General features: G+C 43.0%; 1 protein-coding gene across 1 annotated transcript in view; it reads left to right on the forward strand.

Moving 5' to 3' along the window:
- The window catches only part of CRHR1 (corticotropin releasing hormone receptor 1), a 324,543-nt gene that overhangs the window by 223,062 nt on the left and 83,965 nt on the right, over nt 1-17,516 (forward strand). Inside the window, exon 4 of the mRNA XM_077460170.1 lies at nt 1,592-1,711. Coding sequence (XP_077316296.1) covers nt 1,592-1,711 — 120 coding nt within the window. The remainder of the gene's footprint in view (nt 1-1,591; nt 1,712-17,516) is intronic.

A 17,516-nucleotide genomic window follows, 5' to 3' on the forward strand; every position in this document is an offset into this window, starting at 1 on the left:
GTGTACTCTTACCAGATATGGTGGACCCACTTACCAGACAGTAGTGGGTCAATCGAGCTTGGGTGGGCCAGGTGCCACAAGATTAGGATTGGCAGGGAAACAATCACTCCAAGCAGGGCTGTTCCACTCTTCATCCTTAATGGTCCAGCCAGAAATCCCGAATCTTTGTGACTCTCAAACGCAATATAGAACTTCCACCTAATGGGGGAGCTGTCTGGAGGTAGTTGATGTGTGGTAAATGTACTCAGACGGGGATAAAAAATTGAAACAAATGGAGGGACTCCTTATGGTGTAGATCAAAAAAACCCGGAAGGTATTTATTTTAAAAACGGTAGTACATCAAAGGTAAATGAGTACAAGTACTGGTGATCACAAGTATAAATATATAAAAAAGTATAAAAAGCAATGTGGGGAGCCAACGTAGCAGGCCCAAAAAATCTCTTCAAAGTGGAGGAAAATTTATAAAATATTTTATTTATTTTTTATCTATTTATTTCATTTACGGTATTTCAAGACAAATACAATAGGTCCAATCAGTTTAAACTAATATAACGTTTGTGGTATGGAAAAAGTGTTCATATCTGGGAAAATCTGAAACATTGAGTTGTCACTGGGACTAAAGGGGAAATCTTTCAAAAGGGAGGTTTTTCCTAGTGACAACTGTCCAATAGAAGTATTTTCTCACTTTTCCTGTTGTGCCTTAGGCCAGCCATACATGAAGCGACTTTCTTTCCTGCAACCATAGGTTACAGGAAAGAAATTTACTAGATTCCCGCATCAACACAAACTGTGTTGATGTAGTAATCCCTCCTGTCAAATTGTATGCTCCCAGTAGGGGGGGGGGAGCCATCCCCCACCTGGAGATGACAGTGATTCTGGAACTATGTCAGAAGGTTCCAAAGATGACTGTTATTGCTAGCGGCTATAGCAGCCGCTAGCGGTAATCGCTCGTAAAACCCAGCATGCTGGTTGTATCCAAGTTTATTGCTCGTCAGCTTGGTACATTCAGCCTGCCCATACACTATTCGAATCTCTGCTGGTTCAGCAGGAACCGCCCGAGATTTGAACCATGTATGGCCTGCCTTAGGACAAGAGGTGATGGAAGAGTTCTCCCAATCAGACACAGACTGTACCGCAAGCAACAAAAAAATAAAAATGGACATTTACAATGGACAGTGGTGTGATTTATAAACTGTTCTTAGTGTTCCACATGCTTTGAGTATTGTATAAAGGGTCAAAAGGGTAAAGAGAACCTGAGATGTCACTGGATTGGGCAGGTGGGGAAAAGGGGGGGGGGGGATCTAGGGTTGGGCTTTAATGAATGCAATAAGTAAACTTAAAACGGATACTTCATGTACTGAAGTGACCACTTGACTGTATCTCAGGGACTTTGCTGAGTTCCTGGGTTCATGCATCTGCTGTGCCCATTATGAAGTGCTCCCTCTCTGGTCATTGGCTTTTTTAATATATTATGGAGAATGTGGTTAATACATCTTGATTAACTAATAAACCCTTTGCCAAAAATGAAGTTATTTTTTTATTTAAGACCGTTAACAGATACCATTATTAACAAAATGTTGTTCCTTTGCAGGTCTGGCCTGTAATATCTCTATTGATATGATTGGGACCTGTTGGCCTCGAACACCAGCTGGGCAACTGGTGGCACGACCATGTCCTGAATACTTCCATGGTGTACAGTACAACACAACAGGTAAGGCTCTAACTCACATCATTCCAAGGCGTAGAGATCAAGTTACATTCGATTGGGAAACTTCTATTACAATTGGACTGCGCTTTGTATATAACATAACGTAGTAAATAATGCTGCCAAAATAAGTTTTTGTTTCTTTTTCCTTTTGTAAAAATAGTCATGTCACATGTTTTGAGTTATGTGTTGCTAGTGCAGCGTGAACCCTATATGTGCCTCCACCCCATATGAAGGCTGATCATTGGGGAAAAGCCTTTTGAAGATCACTATTGAAGAATATTTTCAGACACTCTATTTGTTTTCTGTTTCAAGAGGGTATGACAAGCCATGGTTTGCCCACGTAGGGGCGACCTTGAACAGGCACGTACGTATGATAAACATAACATAACTATAAATTGTTACCAGGACCAAAGAGGACCAGGGTAGAGGTAAGGTAAGTATAACAAGCAGGGGCGGACTGACAACTCATGGGGCCCCCGGGCAATAGGAGATTATGGGGCCCCCAGGCAATAGGAGACGTTTATGGGGCCCTCAGGCAATAGGAGATTATGGGGCCCCCAGGCAATAGATTATGGGGCCACACAGTATACACACACATAGAGTATACACACAATATACACATGCCGTATACACATACACACACTGAAAAGGTACTGGAGAGGCAGGGCAGCTATAATCTTGGGATTTTTTTTAAAAAATACAGAATTTATACATACTTTCCCTAGTTTTATTGAGGCTGGCAACCCTGATGGGGCCCCTTGGTGGTATGGGGCCCTCGGGCAGTACCTGAGAGCCCGAATGGTCAGTTCGCCCCTGATAACAAGCAATACTGCACTGTCCCCTATAGGGATATCAGTCTTCGTCTAATAGCTTCATATCAGGAATGAAAAGAAAAGGAAAGAGGCAGAGGAGGAAGAAAAAGTAGAAAGAAAGAAAAGAGAGAGAGAGAGGCCCCAGAATAGGGCAAGTACCATAGACGTGGGACCTGCACAAGTGAGGTTTACAGTTGACCACAGCTAGTCGTAATTTATCCAAGGGTCCAAGTTTCAATAGATGTCCATGTGAATCCTTCAAAATACTGGACATCTGTTCATTAACCATCAGAGCAGTCATCCTGTTATTCACTCCCTGAAAAGCAACAGACGGAGACTTCCAGGCCCGGGCTATAGTTTGCTTGGTAGATATAAAAAGGTTTGAGGTCAATTTCTGCTGGGGTGCGAAAAGACCCAGTATAGGTGTAAAAGAGCACTCTTCTATCTTTGCATACCGTTATATGAAATAGGGTTTGCAGTAGGCGAAAGACCCTGGACCAGAAGCGGATCAGACGTGGGCATGAACACTATGTATGTAAGACATCCCCACACTGACCGCAATTCCGACGACATCTGTCTCTGTTGCCAGGATAAGCATGGGCAAGCCTTTGCAGGGCCCAGTGCCACCACAGGAGCACTTTATAGGACTGTATTTGTTTTAAAATTAAATTCCAATAGGTCTGCTATACAAAGTCTTCATTAATGTGCACATGAGATGGCATACCATTAGACTTGAATCTTTCATTTTTAATTCCATCTATAATAAAGTTAGTTTCTTTAATAATTTTACTCTTCCAATCCCACATATATTTCAAAGTGAAGATGTGCCACCAAGGGTTGGGCATTTGGCCAATGACATTAAAATTTGTAGCTGCATTTAAGATCATTGACTGCTATGACAAATTCAGTGGATCACCACTCTAATTGGCAAAAGAGTTGATGATGGGAATATATAGCGCAGTGGTACGTAACCTCTTTCAGCTGGAACCCATATTCTACCTATGAATCAGCTCTAAAACTGATGGATTATGTTTTCAGTAAATTGACTTCTTTTATATGACTTGAAAGGGTACAGATTACTGTCCATTTACATAATGAAAGGAAACTGGCGACTTATGCAAAATAATATTAGAACATAATAAATAGAGATGAGCTAATCAATTCAATGGGTAATGTAATACTGCAGGAGCGAACTGAAATTTGCCATTCCATGTGACCAATTTTTCCAATCTGCAGCGAATTGTCAGACTGCACATTAATGCAAGCGTCCATATTAGATTATTAAACATTATATGCTTCTAATTGTAAAAGATTTCAACATTGTTCTGTTATGTAAAGTATGTGAATAGCTAGTTAAAATTATTTATTTCTTAGCCAGAAAAGCAGGATAATATTTTTCTCACCTACCCCACCGTTATCAGACTTGTGTCGATATTAAATGCTAATGTAGGACGATTACGGCAATTCTAAGGAGGAATAAAGGGGAGTTAAGCAATGTCAAAAAAAAATCAGCTTCAAAGACAAATTCTATAAATAAGGTTATTTTGCGGGTCAGCTTTCCTTTCAAATTTTGTCTTTGAAAGCTGATTTCCTTTTGGAAATTGGTGTCAGGTTAGAGGGCAGCACCCCTCTCACAATTTGGATGAAGTAGACCACTACAAGAATTGTAATGATACATGCAACGGAGTACTGCCACTGAGCTTTTAAAGTGTCACTAAACCCAGGACCCTGTATTCACTATATCTGGTCTCCCTCAGTACACATCAGCAGTATATAGCAGTCTTGTGACTTCTATCAGTGTCCGGCCGAGCACTGATTGAAGCTTGTAGGAGGAGTTTTCATTCTCATCTGACTGTCCTATGAGGCTGCAAGGAAGCCCTGGTGCTGATCACATGCACCCTCCCAAAAAACTCTCTAGCAATACACACCAAACTGACCATGTGCAGAGTGACTCCAAAGGCTGTTTTATCAGGAGATAGATTGGGGATAGTGGAAGAAGGGGAGGATAAGAGAAGACAGGATCAAACATCCTTTTTACACAATGCGGAGGATTAACCCCTTAGGTTTCAAAGTTAGTATAACAAGCATGTTATATGCAGCAGCGCTTGTGGGCTGGATCTAAATTGCCCACATCGCAGTTCTCTGCCCATTCCTGCCCATTCATGGCTCATCCATGCTTCATCCATGCCCATCCATCCCCATCCATACTCATTCATGCCCATCCATGCTCCTCCATTCCCAGCCATGTCCATCCATGCTCATCCATACCCAGTCATGCTCATCCATACCCAGTCATGCTCATCAATACCCATCCATGCTTATCCATGGCTTTTCCGTGCCCATCCGTGGCTCATCTGTGCCCATCCGTGGCTCATCTGTGCCCATCCGTGGCTCATCCATGTCTCATCCATGCCACATCAGTTCTCATCCATGCCACATCAGTGCTCATCCGTGCCACATTCATGCCCCATCAGTACTCATCTGTGCCACATCCATGCCACTACAGTGCTCATCAGTGCCACATCAGTGCCCATCGGTGTCTCACAAAAGTGTAATAGGTAGTCAAATTAGATGTGTAATTTATGTCCCTAGAACACGTGACGGTGCTCCCTGCAGGTTGGGCCTCTGTATGTGGCCTGGGTGAGTAAAAGTCTCACACATGTGGTATCACCATACTCAGGAAGAGTAGCAAAATGTAACTTTTGCTATGTACATGCTATGTGTTAGAAACAACTTTGTGTAAAAAGAAAAGCATTTTCATTTTTTTTCCACATTTTCAAAAAACTTGTGGGAAAAAAAGACATGTTCAAAAGACTCATTATGCCTCATAGATTATATGTTGTGGTGTTTGCTTTACAACATTTGGTAATTTTTGAGGCTTTTCCATTGTCCTGGGGCTCCAGGGCCTTCAAAAGTGTAAGAGGTAGTATTAAATGTGTAATTTTATGTACCTAGAATGCCTGATGGTGATCCCTGCATGTAGGGCCCCTGTATGTGGCCACGCTGTGTAAAAGTCTCACACATGTGGTATCGTATAGTAGAATGTATTTTAGGGTGTAATTTGTGTTATGCATATGCTGTGTGTGATCAATAACTTATTATGACAATTATGTAGAAAAAAAATCATTTTGCAAAGAATTGTGGGAAAAAATTACAACTTCAAAAAACTCACCATGCCTCTTCCTAAATACCTTGTAATGTCTACTTTCCAAAAAGGGGTCATTTGAGGGGTATTTGTACTTCCCTGGCTTGTTAGGCCTCTTTCATACAGACGATCCGTTCAGATCCGTCTGTCAGTTTTTTTAAACGGACCTGAACAGATGCTCCATAGACCTCTATGGAGCGTCGGATGTCAGCGGTGACATGTCCGCTGACATCCAACCCTTTCCGATCCGAAAAAGTGTGACGGCGCCCGCATCATTGGATTTGATTGAGAGCAATGGGACCCAATGGCTGCTCTGCTATCAATATATCCAATCAAGGCCCGGGACCCCGTGGAGAGAGGGACAGCGCGTACCCGCCAAGGAGATGAAGGGGCTTAAGTAAAAAGGGGGGGGGCTGGGGGTGGCCGGTGACTGCCATGTGTTTTTTCACCTTAATGCACCCTATGCATTATTAAAACACGAGGGTTTACAACCCCTTTAACCAGGGCTCGATTTGTAAGAAGAATATAAGAAAAATGAAACGGTGTTGCTCCCTATTTCTCACAGAGTAATTTCAATATAAACTATACAATTTAATATTACTACAACACAGAAGTATTTCTAACAACAAATCTTGTTACCCATGAACCATGTGATTAGTAAGCTTTATATTGAATGTCATGTCATGGTAGAATCTGTGGATTTGTAATGCTGTGAAAAGAAAGAATTTATAAAAAATAAAGGATCAACTGTGCTGAGTCCCGGGACAAAAGGGCCCCTCCCTTATACAAAAATAATACCCAACATATATAAAATAACAAACAATGAATTATTATACAATAATCTAAAATATATAATTAAAAATGCTTTCTTTTTCTTTCTTTTCCTATTAAATGTATTTTAAGAAATACAATTTTGTTAGCCATCATCTGTAAACATTTTTACTCTACACTAGTATATTGAATCATCAGCAACAATCACTTCAGCACTGGAAAGATTTGCCCGCTTAATGACCAGGCCTTTTCTTGCGATACGGCACTGCGTCGCTTTAACTGACAATTGTGCGGTCGTGCGATGTCCTTTTTTTCCCCCACAAATAGAGCTTTCTTTCTTTTGGTGGTATTTGATCACCTCTGCGGTTTTTATTTTTTGCACTATAAACAAAGAGCAACAATTTTGCAAAAATATATATTTTTTTGCTACAATGCATATCCCCAAAAAAAAAAATACATAAAAAACCGAATTTATTCATCACTTTAAGCTGATATATATTCATCTACATATTTTTTGTAAAAAAAAAAAAAAAATCGAAATAGGCGTATATTGATTGATTTGTGCAAAAGTTATTGCGTCTACAAAATAGGGGAAAGATTCAGGGACTTTTATTTTTTATTATTGCTTTTACTGCTAATGGCAGCGGTCTGCGATTTTTAGCGGGACTGCAACATTGCGGCAGACAAATCTGACCCCTAATGACACTTTTTGGAGACCAGTGACATTATTACCTTGATAACTGTTAAAAAAAAAATGCACTGATCAATGTAAAAATGACCCAGCCTGCACTTTTTTTCGATCTATTTATTTTATTAGTAATGGCGGGGATCTGTGATTTTTATCCTGACTGCGACTTTGACACTATTTTGGAACCAGTGAAATTTATACAGAGACATTTATACAGCGATATAAGAAATGCACTGATTACTGTGTAAATGACACTGGCAGGGAAGGGGTTAACACTAGGGGGCGATCAAGAGGTTAAGTGTGTTCCGTAGGTGTGTTCTAACTGTAGGGGGGATGGGCTGCCAGGGACATGGCAGAGATCGCTGTTCCTGATCACTGGGAACAGTAGATCTCTGACATGTCACTAGGCAGAACAGGGAAATGTCTTCTTTACAGTTCCGCGTTCTGCCTGTGTACAAGGCGATCGCAGGTTTCCGGCAAAAATCGTGTCTGCCCGACCGGCGAGCACACTCCTGCAGTGGGAGCTAGCGCACCATGCAGCGCCGGCTGGTCGACAAGCAGTTGAAAATTATTCATGGCAGTTCACGTAAACCACACATAGTGTGCTACCTATGACTGCTTGTGTGCGTGTGTATGCATGCATGACCTCAGAATGGCATTGTGCCATGCATTTTAAAAATGTATGTCAGTCATTGAGAATGTAAACCAACTCTGTATATGAGGGGCCCCTAGAACCTGAAGTGCCCTGAGGCCACCAAGGCCTGAATCTAGCCCTAATGGTATTAATAAAAAGGGTCTCTATTTTGGTATGGCGAGATGATGGCTACAAATTGGTAACTGGCTTGGTCTGCTTGGGTATGCCTGGTTTGTGAAATATAAATTTTGAGTCCTGGGCTGAACTAACACTTCTCTCCAGTAAACCTGAACTTTCATTATTCAAAGTCAAGTGTGTACTGCTGGGGATACATTTGCAGAGTTTTAAATTCCCTTTAGAAGTTGAGTTGTTTGTTCTAAATTCCTTTTTATCTTGTGCATGTTAACAATAGGCAAAAATCTATTTCACATTTATTCATGCTACGCTCTTGAACTTTTGAAAAAAAGACGTGCCTTATGACCTTCATAAAATATATACAAATCTATCACATAAGTGAATCTGTCATGCAGGACAAAGCCAGGGGGTCACTTTATTGGTGGCCCCAGCAGCTGCACATACTCGCCTACGCTTTACTCCGCTATGCTCTGTTTGCAATTTGAGCAATCGATTTGCAAGCACCTGTACTGTCACATGGAAGGAAAGTGGGTCACATGGACCCCTCTTTGCTCCATCTATGAACATATAGAGTATCTTTTTGTAAATATTTTATTCTATCTTTTCATGTGACAACACTGAAGAAATGACACTTTGCTACAATATGAAGTAGTGAGTGTACAGCTTGTATAACAGTGTAAATTTGCTGTCTCCTTAAAATAACTCAACACTCAACACAGCCTTTAATGTCTAAACCGCTGGCAACAAAAGTGAGTACACCCCTAAGTGAACATGTCCAAATTGGGCCCAATTACCCATTTTCCCTCCCCAGTGTCATGTGACTCGTTAGTGTTACAAGGTCTCAGGTGTGAATGGGGAGCAGGTGTGTTCAAATTGATGTTATCGCTCTCACTCTCATACTGGTCACTGGAAGTACAACATGGAACCTCATGGCAAAGAACTGTTTGAGGATCTGAAAAAAAGAATGGTTGCTCTATATAAAGATGGCCTAGGCTATAAAAAGATTGCCAAGACCCAAAAGCTGAGCTGCAGCACGGTAGCCAAGACCATACATTTGTTTAACAGGACAGGTTCCACTCACCATGGTCACCAAAGAGGTTGAGTGCACGTGCTCAGTGTCATATCCAGAGGTTGTCTTTGGGAAATAGACGTATGAGTGCTGCCAGCATTGCTGCAGAGGTTGAAGGGGTAGGGGGGGTCAGCCTGTCAGTGCTCAGACCATACGCCACACACTGCATCAAATTGTTCTGCATGGCTGTCGTCCCAGAAGGAAGCCTCTTCTAAAGATGATGCACAAGAAAGCCCGCACAAAAGTTTGCTGAAGACAAGTAGACTAAGGACATGGATTACTGGAACCATGTCCTGTGGTCTGATGAGCCCAACATAAACATATTTGGTTCAGATGGTGTCAAGTGCGTCTGGTGGGAACCAGGTGAGCAGTATAAAGACGTGTGTCTTGCCTACAGTCAAGCATGGTGGTGGGAGTGTCATTGTCTGGGGCTGCATGAGTGCTGACGGCACTGGGGAGCTACAGTTCATTGAGGGATCCATGAATGCCAACATGTACTGTGACATACTGAAGCAGAGCATGATCCCCTCTCTTCAGAGACTGGGCCACAGGGCAGTATTCCAACATAATGACCCCAAACACACCTCCAAGACGATCACTGCCTTGCTAAACAAGCTGAGGGTAAAGGTGATGGATTTGCCAAGCATGTCTCCAGACCTAAACCCTATTGAGCATCTCTGGGGCATCCTCAAATGGAAGGTGAAGGAGCACCAGGTCTCTCCACCAGCTTGGTGATGTTTTGGGCGAGTGGAAGAGGACTCCAGTGGCAACCTGTGAAGCTCTGGTGAACTCCATGCCCAAGAGGGTTAAGGCAGTGCTGGAAAATAATGGTGGCCACACAAAATATTGACACTTTGGGTCCAATTTGGACATTTTCACTTAGGGGTGTACTCACTTTTGTTGCCAGCGGTTTAGACATTAATGGCTGTGTGTTGAGTTATTTTGAGGGGACAGCAAATTTACACTGTTCTACACTCACTACTTTATATTGTAGCAAAGTGTCATTTCATGCTGCCACATGAAAAGGTAAAAAATTTACAAAAATGTGAGGGGTGTACACACTTTTGTGAGATATTGTAGGTTGCAATATATTTTTTTTATTACTTTTTTTCTTGGGATTAGATACACTTATCGTTATGTTAAATTTCAGGCTAACGCAGTTGTTTTTATGAGTGCTAAAAATAGGTCTGCATAAAAAGTATACCCAGATCATGATATGAAACGAAATTGGATAGATAAAAGGTTCTCATAAAAGCCTAAAATCTATTGAGTGCTACAAAGCCGCTGCCCCCCACAAATCCGATTGAAATTAGTGTAAAAAACAAAAGTGCAGCACCTAAGTGATCAAGAATGAATATAAACAATATTATAATCAAAAACCAAAGTGTAAATAATATACTTATGACAAAAATAACCAACTAAAACGTGACTTTAAAAAGTCCCACAAACTCTTCTTAGTGGTAAATAACGTTACAGTTGTCTGTGTGTAGTATCTTTACTAGTATCCCCTGAAGATTTGCATGCACACAAAACGCGTTGGGAGGAGCTACGTGCTGACGTCCCGCCACCGCCCCATCTTTTGGGACCGGCGACCATCTTAGTAAGCGAAAGTCTCCAAATGGTAGATTTACACTCTGCTATACCTGTAAACTTTGGTGTATGGATTTAATGGATGGATAGAAGCTGATTTTACTAATAAGTTACTACGCTAAATACCTTTTTCTGTGGCACCGCTGTGGTGAGCGTTCCCCCTAGGACTTGATATATCAGTGGTGCTGGCAGCCCCTTGTCCTAGTGGAGGATTATATTGCGGATGGATTCCCATTCTGTGATGCCCCGTCTGTGCTAAAAACGCTGACAGCTGCCTTTCTGATGCAGCTTAATAGCTGGTGAGTGTACAATGGTGGTGGTTTAGAGCAACCTGGGGTGATATATTTGGACTGTTGGATGAATACTATACACCAATAACTGTTGGAGTTATTATTTACCACTAATGCCACGTACACTCGATCGGAATTCCGGCCAGAAAAAGACAGATGAGAGCTTTTAATCGGAAAATGTGACCGTGTGTATGCTCCATCGGAATTTAGCTGTCCGAATTTCCGCCAACCAAAAATTTATAGCATGTTCTCAATTTTCCCAACGGAAAAACTTTCTATCGGTAATTCCGATCGTGTGTATGCAATTCCGACATGTCAAAAATCATGCATGCTCAGATTCAACTATGAGACAGAAGCTATTGGCTACTGGCTATTGAACTTCCTTTTCTAGTCCCGTCGTAAGTGTTGTACGTCACCGCGTTATAAACGATCAGAATTTGATGTGACCGTGTGTAGGCAAGACAGCGTGAGCCGAATTCTGTCGGGAAAACCATCAGAGCTTTTTCCGACGAGAATTCCGATCGTGTGTACGCGGCATGAGAGTTACATGTTTGTCAGACCTTTGATGCACTTTTTAAGGTCAAGTTTTTGTTGGCTATTTTTGTCACATAAATATAATATTTACAGTTTGGTTTTTGATCAGAAGATTGTTATATTCATTCTTGATCACTTAGGTGCTGCACTTTTATTTTTACACTTTATTTTGAACTTTGTGTACATTAATTGCTAGCTGCCTAAGGATTGAACTTGAATGATTTTGGAAGCTATGCAGGGTTGGGCCTGGTAGGTATTTGGATGGGAGACCACCCTACCTTATATACTAGCTGTATATATATATATATAAAAAAATTTCCCCTGCTGCTGACTATTGCTTTTGAGTTTACTCATTGAAATTAGGCTGTGTGGCAGCTCCCATGTTGAGGTCTAATAATAAAAATAAGAAATAATTATTTTTTATTTTTTTACATTGAGTAAAGGAAGTTCAGAACCCTGTCAGTGTTTTATTGCTGTTTATGTTTCTCTTGCAGAAATTTCTTTCCTGTCTGGTAAAACTGTTGTCCCTGTAACAGGAACTGAGGAAAATACTCCACAGTCGAGTGCTGGATAGCAGTAAAACCCAACAGGGGCACTCATAAAACTCATATGTATGCTCAGGGGCATTGCTAGGTGTACAAAAGATCTGGGGCTAGAGCCCATAGCACCATAGTAAAGAAAGTCAGTATAGTAATATACGTGTGTGTGTGTGTGTGTGTGTGTGTGTGTATAGATCCCCAAAGAGCCCGCCACTTACATCAGGGTCCCCAAAGAGCCCACCCTTACATCAGGGTCTCCAGAGAGCCCACCCTTACATCAGGGTCTCCAGAGAGCCCACCCTTACATCAGGGTCTCCAGAGAGCCCACCCTTACATCAGGGTCTCCAGAGAGCCCACCCTTACATCAGGGTCTCCAGAGAGCCCACCCTTACATCAGGGTCTCCAGAGAGCCCACCCTTACATCAGGGTCTCCAGAGAGCCCACCCTTACATCAGGGTCTCCAGAGAGCCCACCCTTGCATCAGGATTCCCAGAGAGCCCCCCCACTTAAATCAGGGTCCCCAGAGAGCCTCTCCCTTGCATCGGATTCCCAGAGAGCCCCCCACTTACATCAGGGTCCCCAGAGAGTCTCCCTCCCCCCTTGGGGTCCCCTGCAGAGACTCGGGGCTATGGGCTCCAGATTCAAGACTATAGCCCCAAAAGCCACCCCCTAGCGAAGCCATTGTGTATGCTGCCATGTTAGCGTCAGAAAAATTGTATGAAATACAGTGATTTTCCTTTCCTGATGCCAATCCATAACAGCATACATATTATATAGCTGCGCCTCTATATCCACCCACAAGACCTGCTCAAATCTATAAAAATCTGTCTGAGAGCAACCTCGCCCATTCTCCGTAAAAATAACAAGATAAAAAAAAGCCATGGATTGCCGTCAGGAAAGGGAAATTACGATAAGTATTTGATACAATTTTCCATTTTCCTGATGCCAACATGGCAGCATACATATGATAAATAACGAGCTAAACAGGGAGGGCTAAAATGTATTATCAAACTTTATTACAATAGACATGGATGCCTGGACAGTCATTCCGTTGAAGTCCATTGATGTACGAGCCCCTGAATCTTCCCTGTAGCGCCTGAGGCAGCTGCACTGTGCCAACCAGCCTGCTGATTTGCAAATGTCTCCCCAGGCAAATGCTCAAAATTAAAGATGTAAAATGGACCTAGCTGAATGAGCCGTATCACTTCTGGAGGCTCTTACCTGACCATACTGCAAGTTTTATGGATGACCTTGATTCTCCAAGATGACAAGGTTTTGCTGTAGGTTCCTCCTCCAAATTTTCCTGATGGAAACACAAACAGCTTTCTGGAAGATTTTAACTATGAACCCGCTTGAAGGCAGACATTTTAAAAACTTGGTACGGTACATCCAGTGTATGTTAGGTACTGTATCTGCCGGAAATGATGGAACCGCCACTTTGTAAAGATGAAAACAGAAGCTACCCTGGGGATAAAGGTGCTCGAGGGGCATAGGCCCCAACTTTTCATACCTGTGGGAGAAAAGAAAAGGCAGCACTAACACCAGCACCAGGATTCAGCTTAGGTGTGCAGAGAAACACATGCAGAATGGACTCCAGCAACCAAACACTAGCTCAGGTCTGCAAAGAAATACATGCATCATGGACTCCAGCAACCGAACACCAGCGAGGTGTGCAGAGAAATATATGCATCATGGACTCCAGCAACCAAATACCAGCTCAGGTATGCAAAAGAACACATGCATCATGGACTCCAGCAATCAAACACCAACTCAGATGCAACACATGAGGTTCTGATGTCTCTAGTTAGAAAACTCCTCCCTAGGATGTGTCTGGGAGAGGCTGAGCCCAGACAGACACCGACACAGTCGGCAGGTAGGTTCTTATCGCAACATCATGCTCTTGCAGGTGTAGATCTTGAGGACAAAAAGCAGAATGGGGGAGGTTGTTCTCAGTCAGACTTTTATAGTTTAAACAGGTCTTTTAGGTGGATATAGGGGTGGAGCTATATCATATGTATGCTACCATGTTGACGTCAGGATGTTTTGGCTGGACTTGCATTTTAATCTTGCCTTGAATTGCCTTTCCATGTAATCTCCATGGCACAATGATCCTTCCCTATGCCCTCATTCATACTTGAGCGTGTTTTCCGGTGATTTTAAGTTTTTTGTGCAATTTGCTCATTGTTTTGTGCAGACGCATGCTTTTTTTTTTTTTTCATGGGGTTTTTCAAGCTGTTTTGGCTATTGGGCAGCAATATCTGTGAGAGCATATATTGTTGCTATCCTTGTATCTTCTTCCTGGTTTTTCTGTGTGGTGTTGGGGTGTCTTGTGCTATCAAAACTCTTTAGCCATGTCTGAATTGCCAATTTCTATCCTGATCCTTTACTGCTGAGGGCTGTAGAGGTTCTTATGGGCCCTCACCAGGATGAAAGTATCCACATCCAGCATGGACACTATTGATCCTCCATTTTGTTCACAGGCCTGGAGCTGCTGGGAGGAAGGGATCAGTGAAAGGAATTATACACCTTGATGACCACCCTGGTTATGCAGGCAGACCGCTGGGACCCTTGGATCCATGAGACACTACATGGGACACGGGAAACAAGCTTAGAGTATTTACACAAGGCGTTTAATTTTGAGTACAAGAGTAGCTTATATACAAGTAAAAATATGTGTCTACGGGTTATACAAACTTACACTCAGTACTTTCTTATCAAGAGTTAGACTGCTGACTAGATAACAAGAAATAGCTGACGACTTGCTGACACAGGATGTTGCTTAGGGAATCGGCTTAACCATAGTAACTCATATGCTGCGTACACTTGACTGGACTTTTCTATGGACTAGGTCCGACGGTCTTCCCAACGGACTTTCAGTGCAGTTCTGACTGACTTTCCAAACAAATGGACTTGGCCACACACAAGCACACCAAAGTCCGACGGATTTGAAAGTGATGACGTACGACTGGACTAGAATAAGGAAGTTCATAGCCAGTAACCAATAGCTACCCTAGCGTTGGTTTTCATCCGTCGGACTAGCATACAGACGAATGGATTTTTCTTCCGGACTTGTCAGTCGGAAAGATTTGAAACATGTTTTATTGCTAGGTCCGTCGGACTTTTGGGGAAAAAGTCAGCTGGAGCCCACACACGATCATAATATCCGTCAGATTCGTTACGTCGGACCTAGTCCGTCAAAGTCCGGTTGTGTGTACGTGGCATTAGGGTGTGGTTCTATGCAAACTGTTAGCCAAGCTGCCCATGGCAAAACCCATGCATACAAGTTCATTTCTACTTTATGTAAAACGGAAGGGAATATAAAATGGAGTCCCAGCTGCCCACACATTCCCTTTACAATCAGGTCTATGGTCTATGGAGCCAGAAAATGCCCGAATCTGCCTGAAAAAAAGCTTGTGTACTCCTAGGTGTGAACGGGCACTATTGAGTATAATGGGAATTTTCATGTTATGCGTTGTCCCACTTCACAAATTCACAAATGTAGCCCGATTGTGTACCCTTGTTTTAAATCAGCCCTCTGCAAAGTAGGGAAGAATCAGAGGAAGTGCTGGCAAATGTGAACATTTCCTGTTGCTTTGCTGGTAGGTGGTGACACTGCTCAGGTTTTCCGTCATGAAGATGACATGGGCAGACAATTACCTGTAAGAGTAATTTCAGTCTTCCCATCTGTCACTATAACAAGAAAGTTACAGATGAATCCCATTATCAGCCACACTACAGTCTTGCTTGGCGGAGCTTTTGATTCTTCCGTAGTATTATTTATCTCTATTACCGGGGCCTGTTATTCACCGCCGAGGTCTTTGATGCCTGCAGCAATCTTCACTCATTCTGATAGCTCCATGATTTGTGATGTGCCGACCCAGCAGCAGCTTACCAGTAAGAGGTGGATTATACTTTTTCTGCTGCATGGTATGAGTGGCTGCAGCTGGGCTCCACCTGAACCTGCGTGACTGTAAAATGTAGCAGGCAGAAGGCTTAGTGAGGCATTGTTCTGCTTTACAGGCATTGTGTATTAGAGAAGGCAAGCTATGATACGGTCACTGAAAAATCAAAGAAGTTTAACACTGGTTTTGTCAGGTTAGGCTGCCTAAGGCATTGCTTTTTCGTGAACGTTTCCTTCAAATAAAAGATATGTACAAATAAAAGAGGAAAAAAAAAATCTTCTCCAGTATGTGCTTATTTAAGAAGACCTCACACTTGTATTAATCCCTTTGTAATGCCTCGTACACACGTTCCGATTATCGTACGACCGATCGTTCACATTTTGTTGCATACAACTAAGATCGAATACAACAGTGCAAAATGTGTGTAAGATTTTTGTCGTACGATTCTGGAACAATCTTCCGTCGTGCGTAGCTACGTATTTTAAATGATGTCAAATACGTGTGACCTGTGTGTCCTTCTGGTTTATTTTCGTGTTTCCGATCATGCGTGGTGTTTGTCGAACGACATTTATTGGACGCATACTGTACTGGCTATACGATTGTCGTACGACGGGCTGTCATCCGACCAAAGTTTTCCTGTTTGTCCCTTCGGATTTGGTTGGACGGACTGTCGCGATCGGCTGTCGAAAGCTGCGTACTAACGATCAGATTATCGCACGATCTGTCCGAAAGCGACTTTTGTGGTCCGATAATCGGAACGTGTGTACGAGGCATAAGTATATTTTCCTTTCTTGCATCTGCAGGGTGAATATTTATTTGCATGCGCTGCGTCTCGTCGGAGGTTGCTGTGAGCTGCGTTACTAGCAATAACAATAACAGCCTCCGACCAACCCACAGGACCACTTAACTCTATAAAAAAAAAGCCCCTCTACCGGTATTCTTCCAGTTCCTTTTTTTTTTTATAGAGTTAATTGGTCCTGTGGGTTGGTCAGGGGCGGAGCAACCAACCATTGGTATGCTGCCATGGATAGGCACCAGGAAAGCAAAATTACGGAAAGGTGACTATTACATTTTCCGTTATCTGCTCACCGCTGGACATTATAGTGTTAATCTGCACTGCAGATTGCAATTTGCACACCATTCATAAAAAGCAGGCCACAGTGTTGAACCTGTAGTATTTCATGTACCGTATATACTCGAGTATAAGCCGAGATTTTCAGCCTCTTTTTTGAGGCTGAAAGTGCCCCCCTCGGCTTATACTCGAGTCATCGCTGTCTGCCCGCTCGATCAGCGTGTCGAGCAGACAGACAGCGGCCATTCTATTCAAAAGCCGCGCCTCCGGCTCCGCCTTCGCCTGTGATAGGCGGAACACTGAATTTCCCAGCAGCCTGTGTTCCGCCTATCACGGACATCGTATCATCCTCGTACTACGGACGAGGATGATACGACGTCTGTGATAGGCGGAACACAGGCTGCTGGGAAATTCAGTGTTCCGCCTATCACAGGCGAAGGCGGCGGCGCAGCTTTTGAATTTTACAATGGCCGCCGACGAAGAGGGCACGGGACGGAGGCAAGGCAAGGCACGGCACGGCACGGGACGGGACGGGACGGGGGCAAGGCAAGGCACGACACGGGACGGATGCAAGGAGGCAAGGCACGGCACGGCACGGGACGGAGGCAAGGAGGCAAGGCACGGGAC

Source organism: Lithobates pipiens, unplaced genomic scaffold, assembly GCF_037356315.1.
Source record: "Lithobates pipiens isolate NorthernLeopardFrog02 unplaced genomic scaffold, aLitPip1_a1.2 Scaffold_28, whole genome shotgun sequence".
NCBI lineage: Eukaryota > Metazoa > Chordata > Amphibia > Anura > Ranidae > Lithobates > Lithobates pipiens.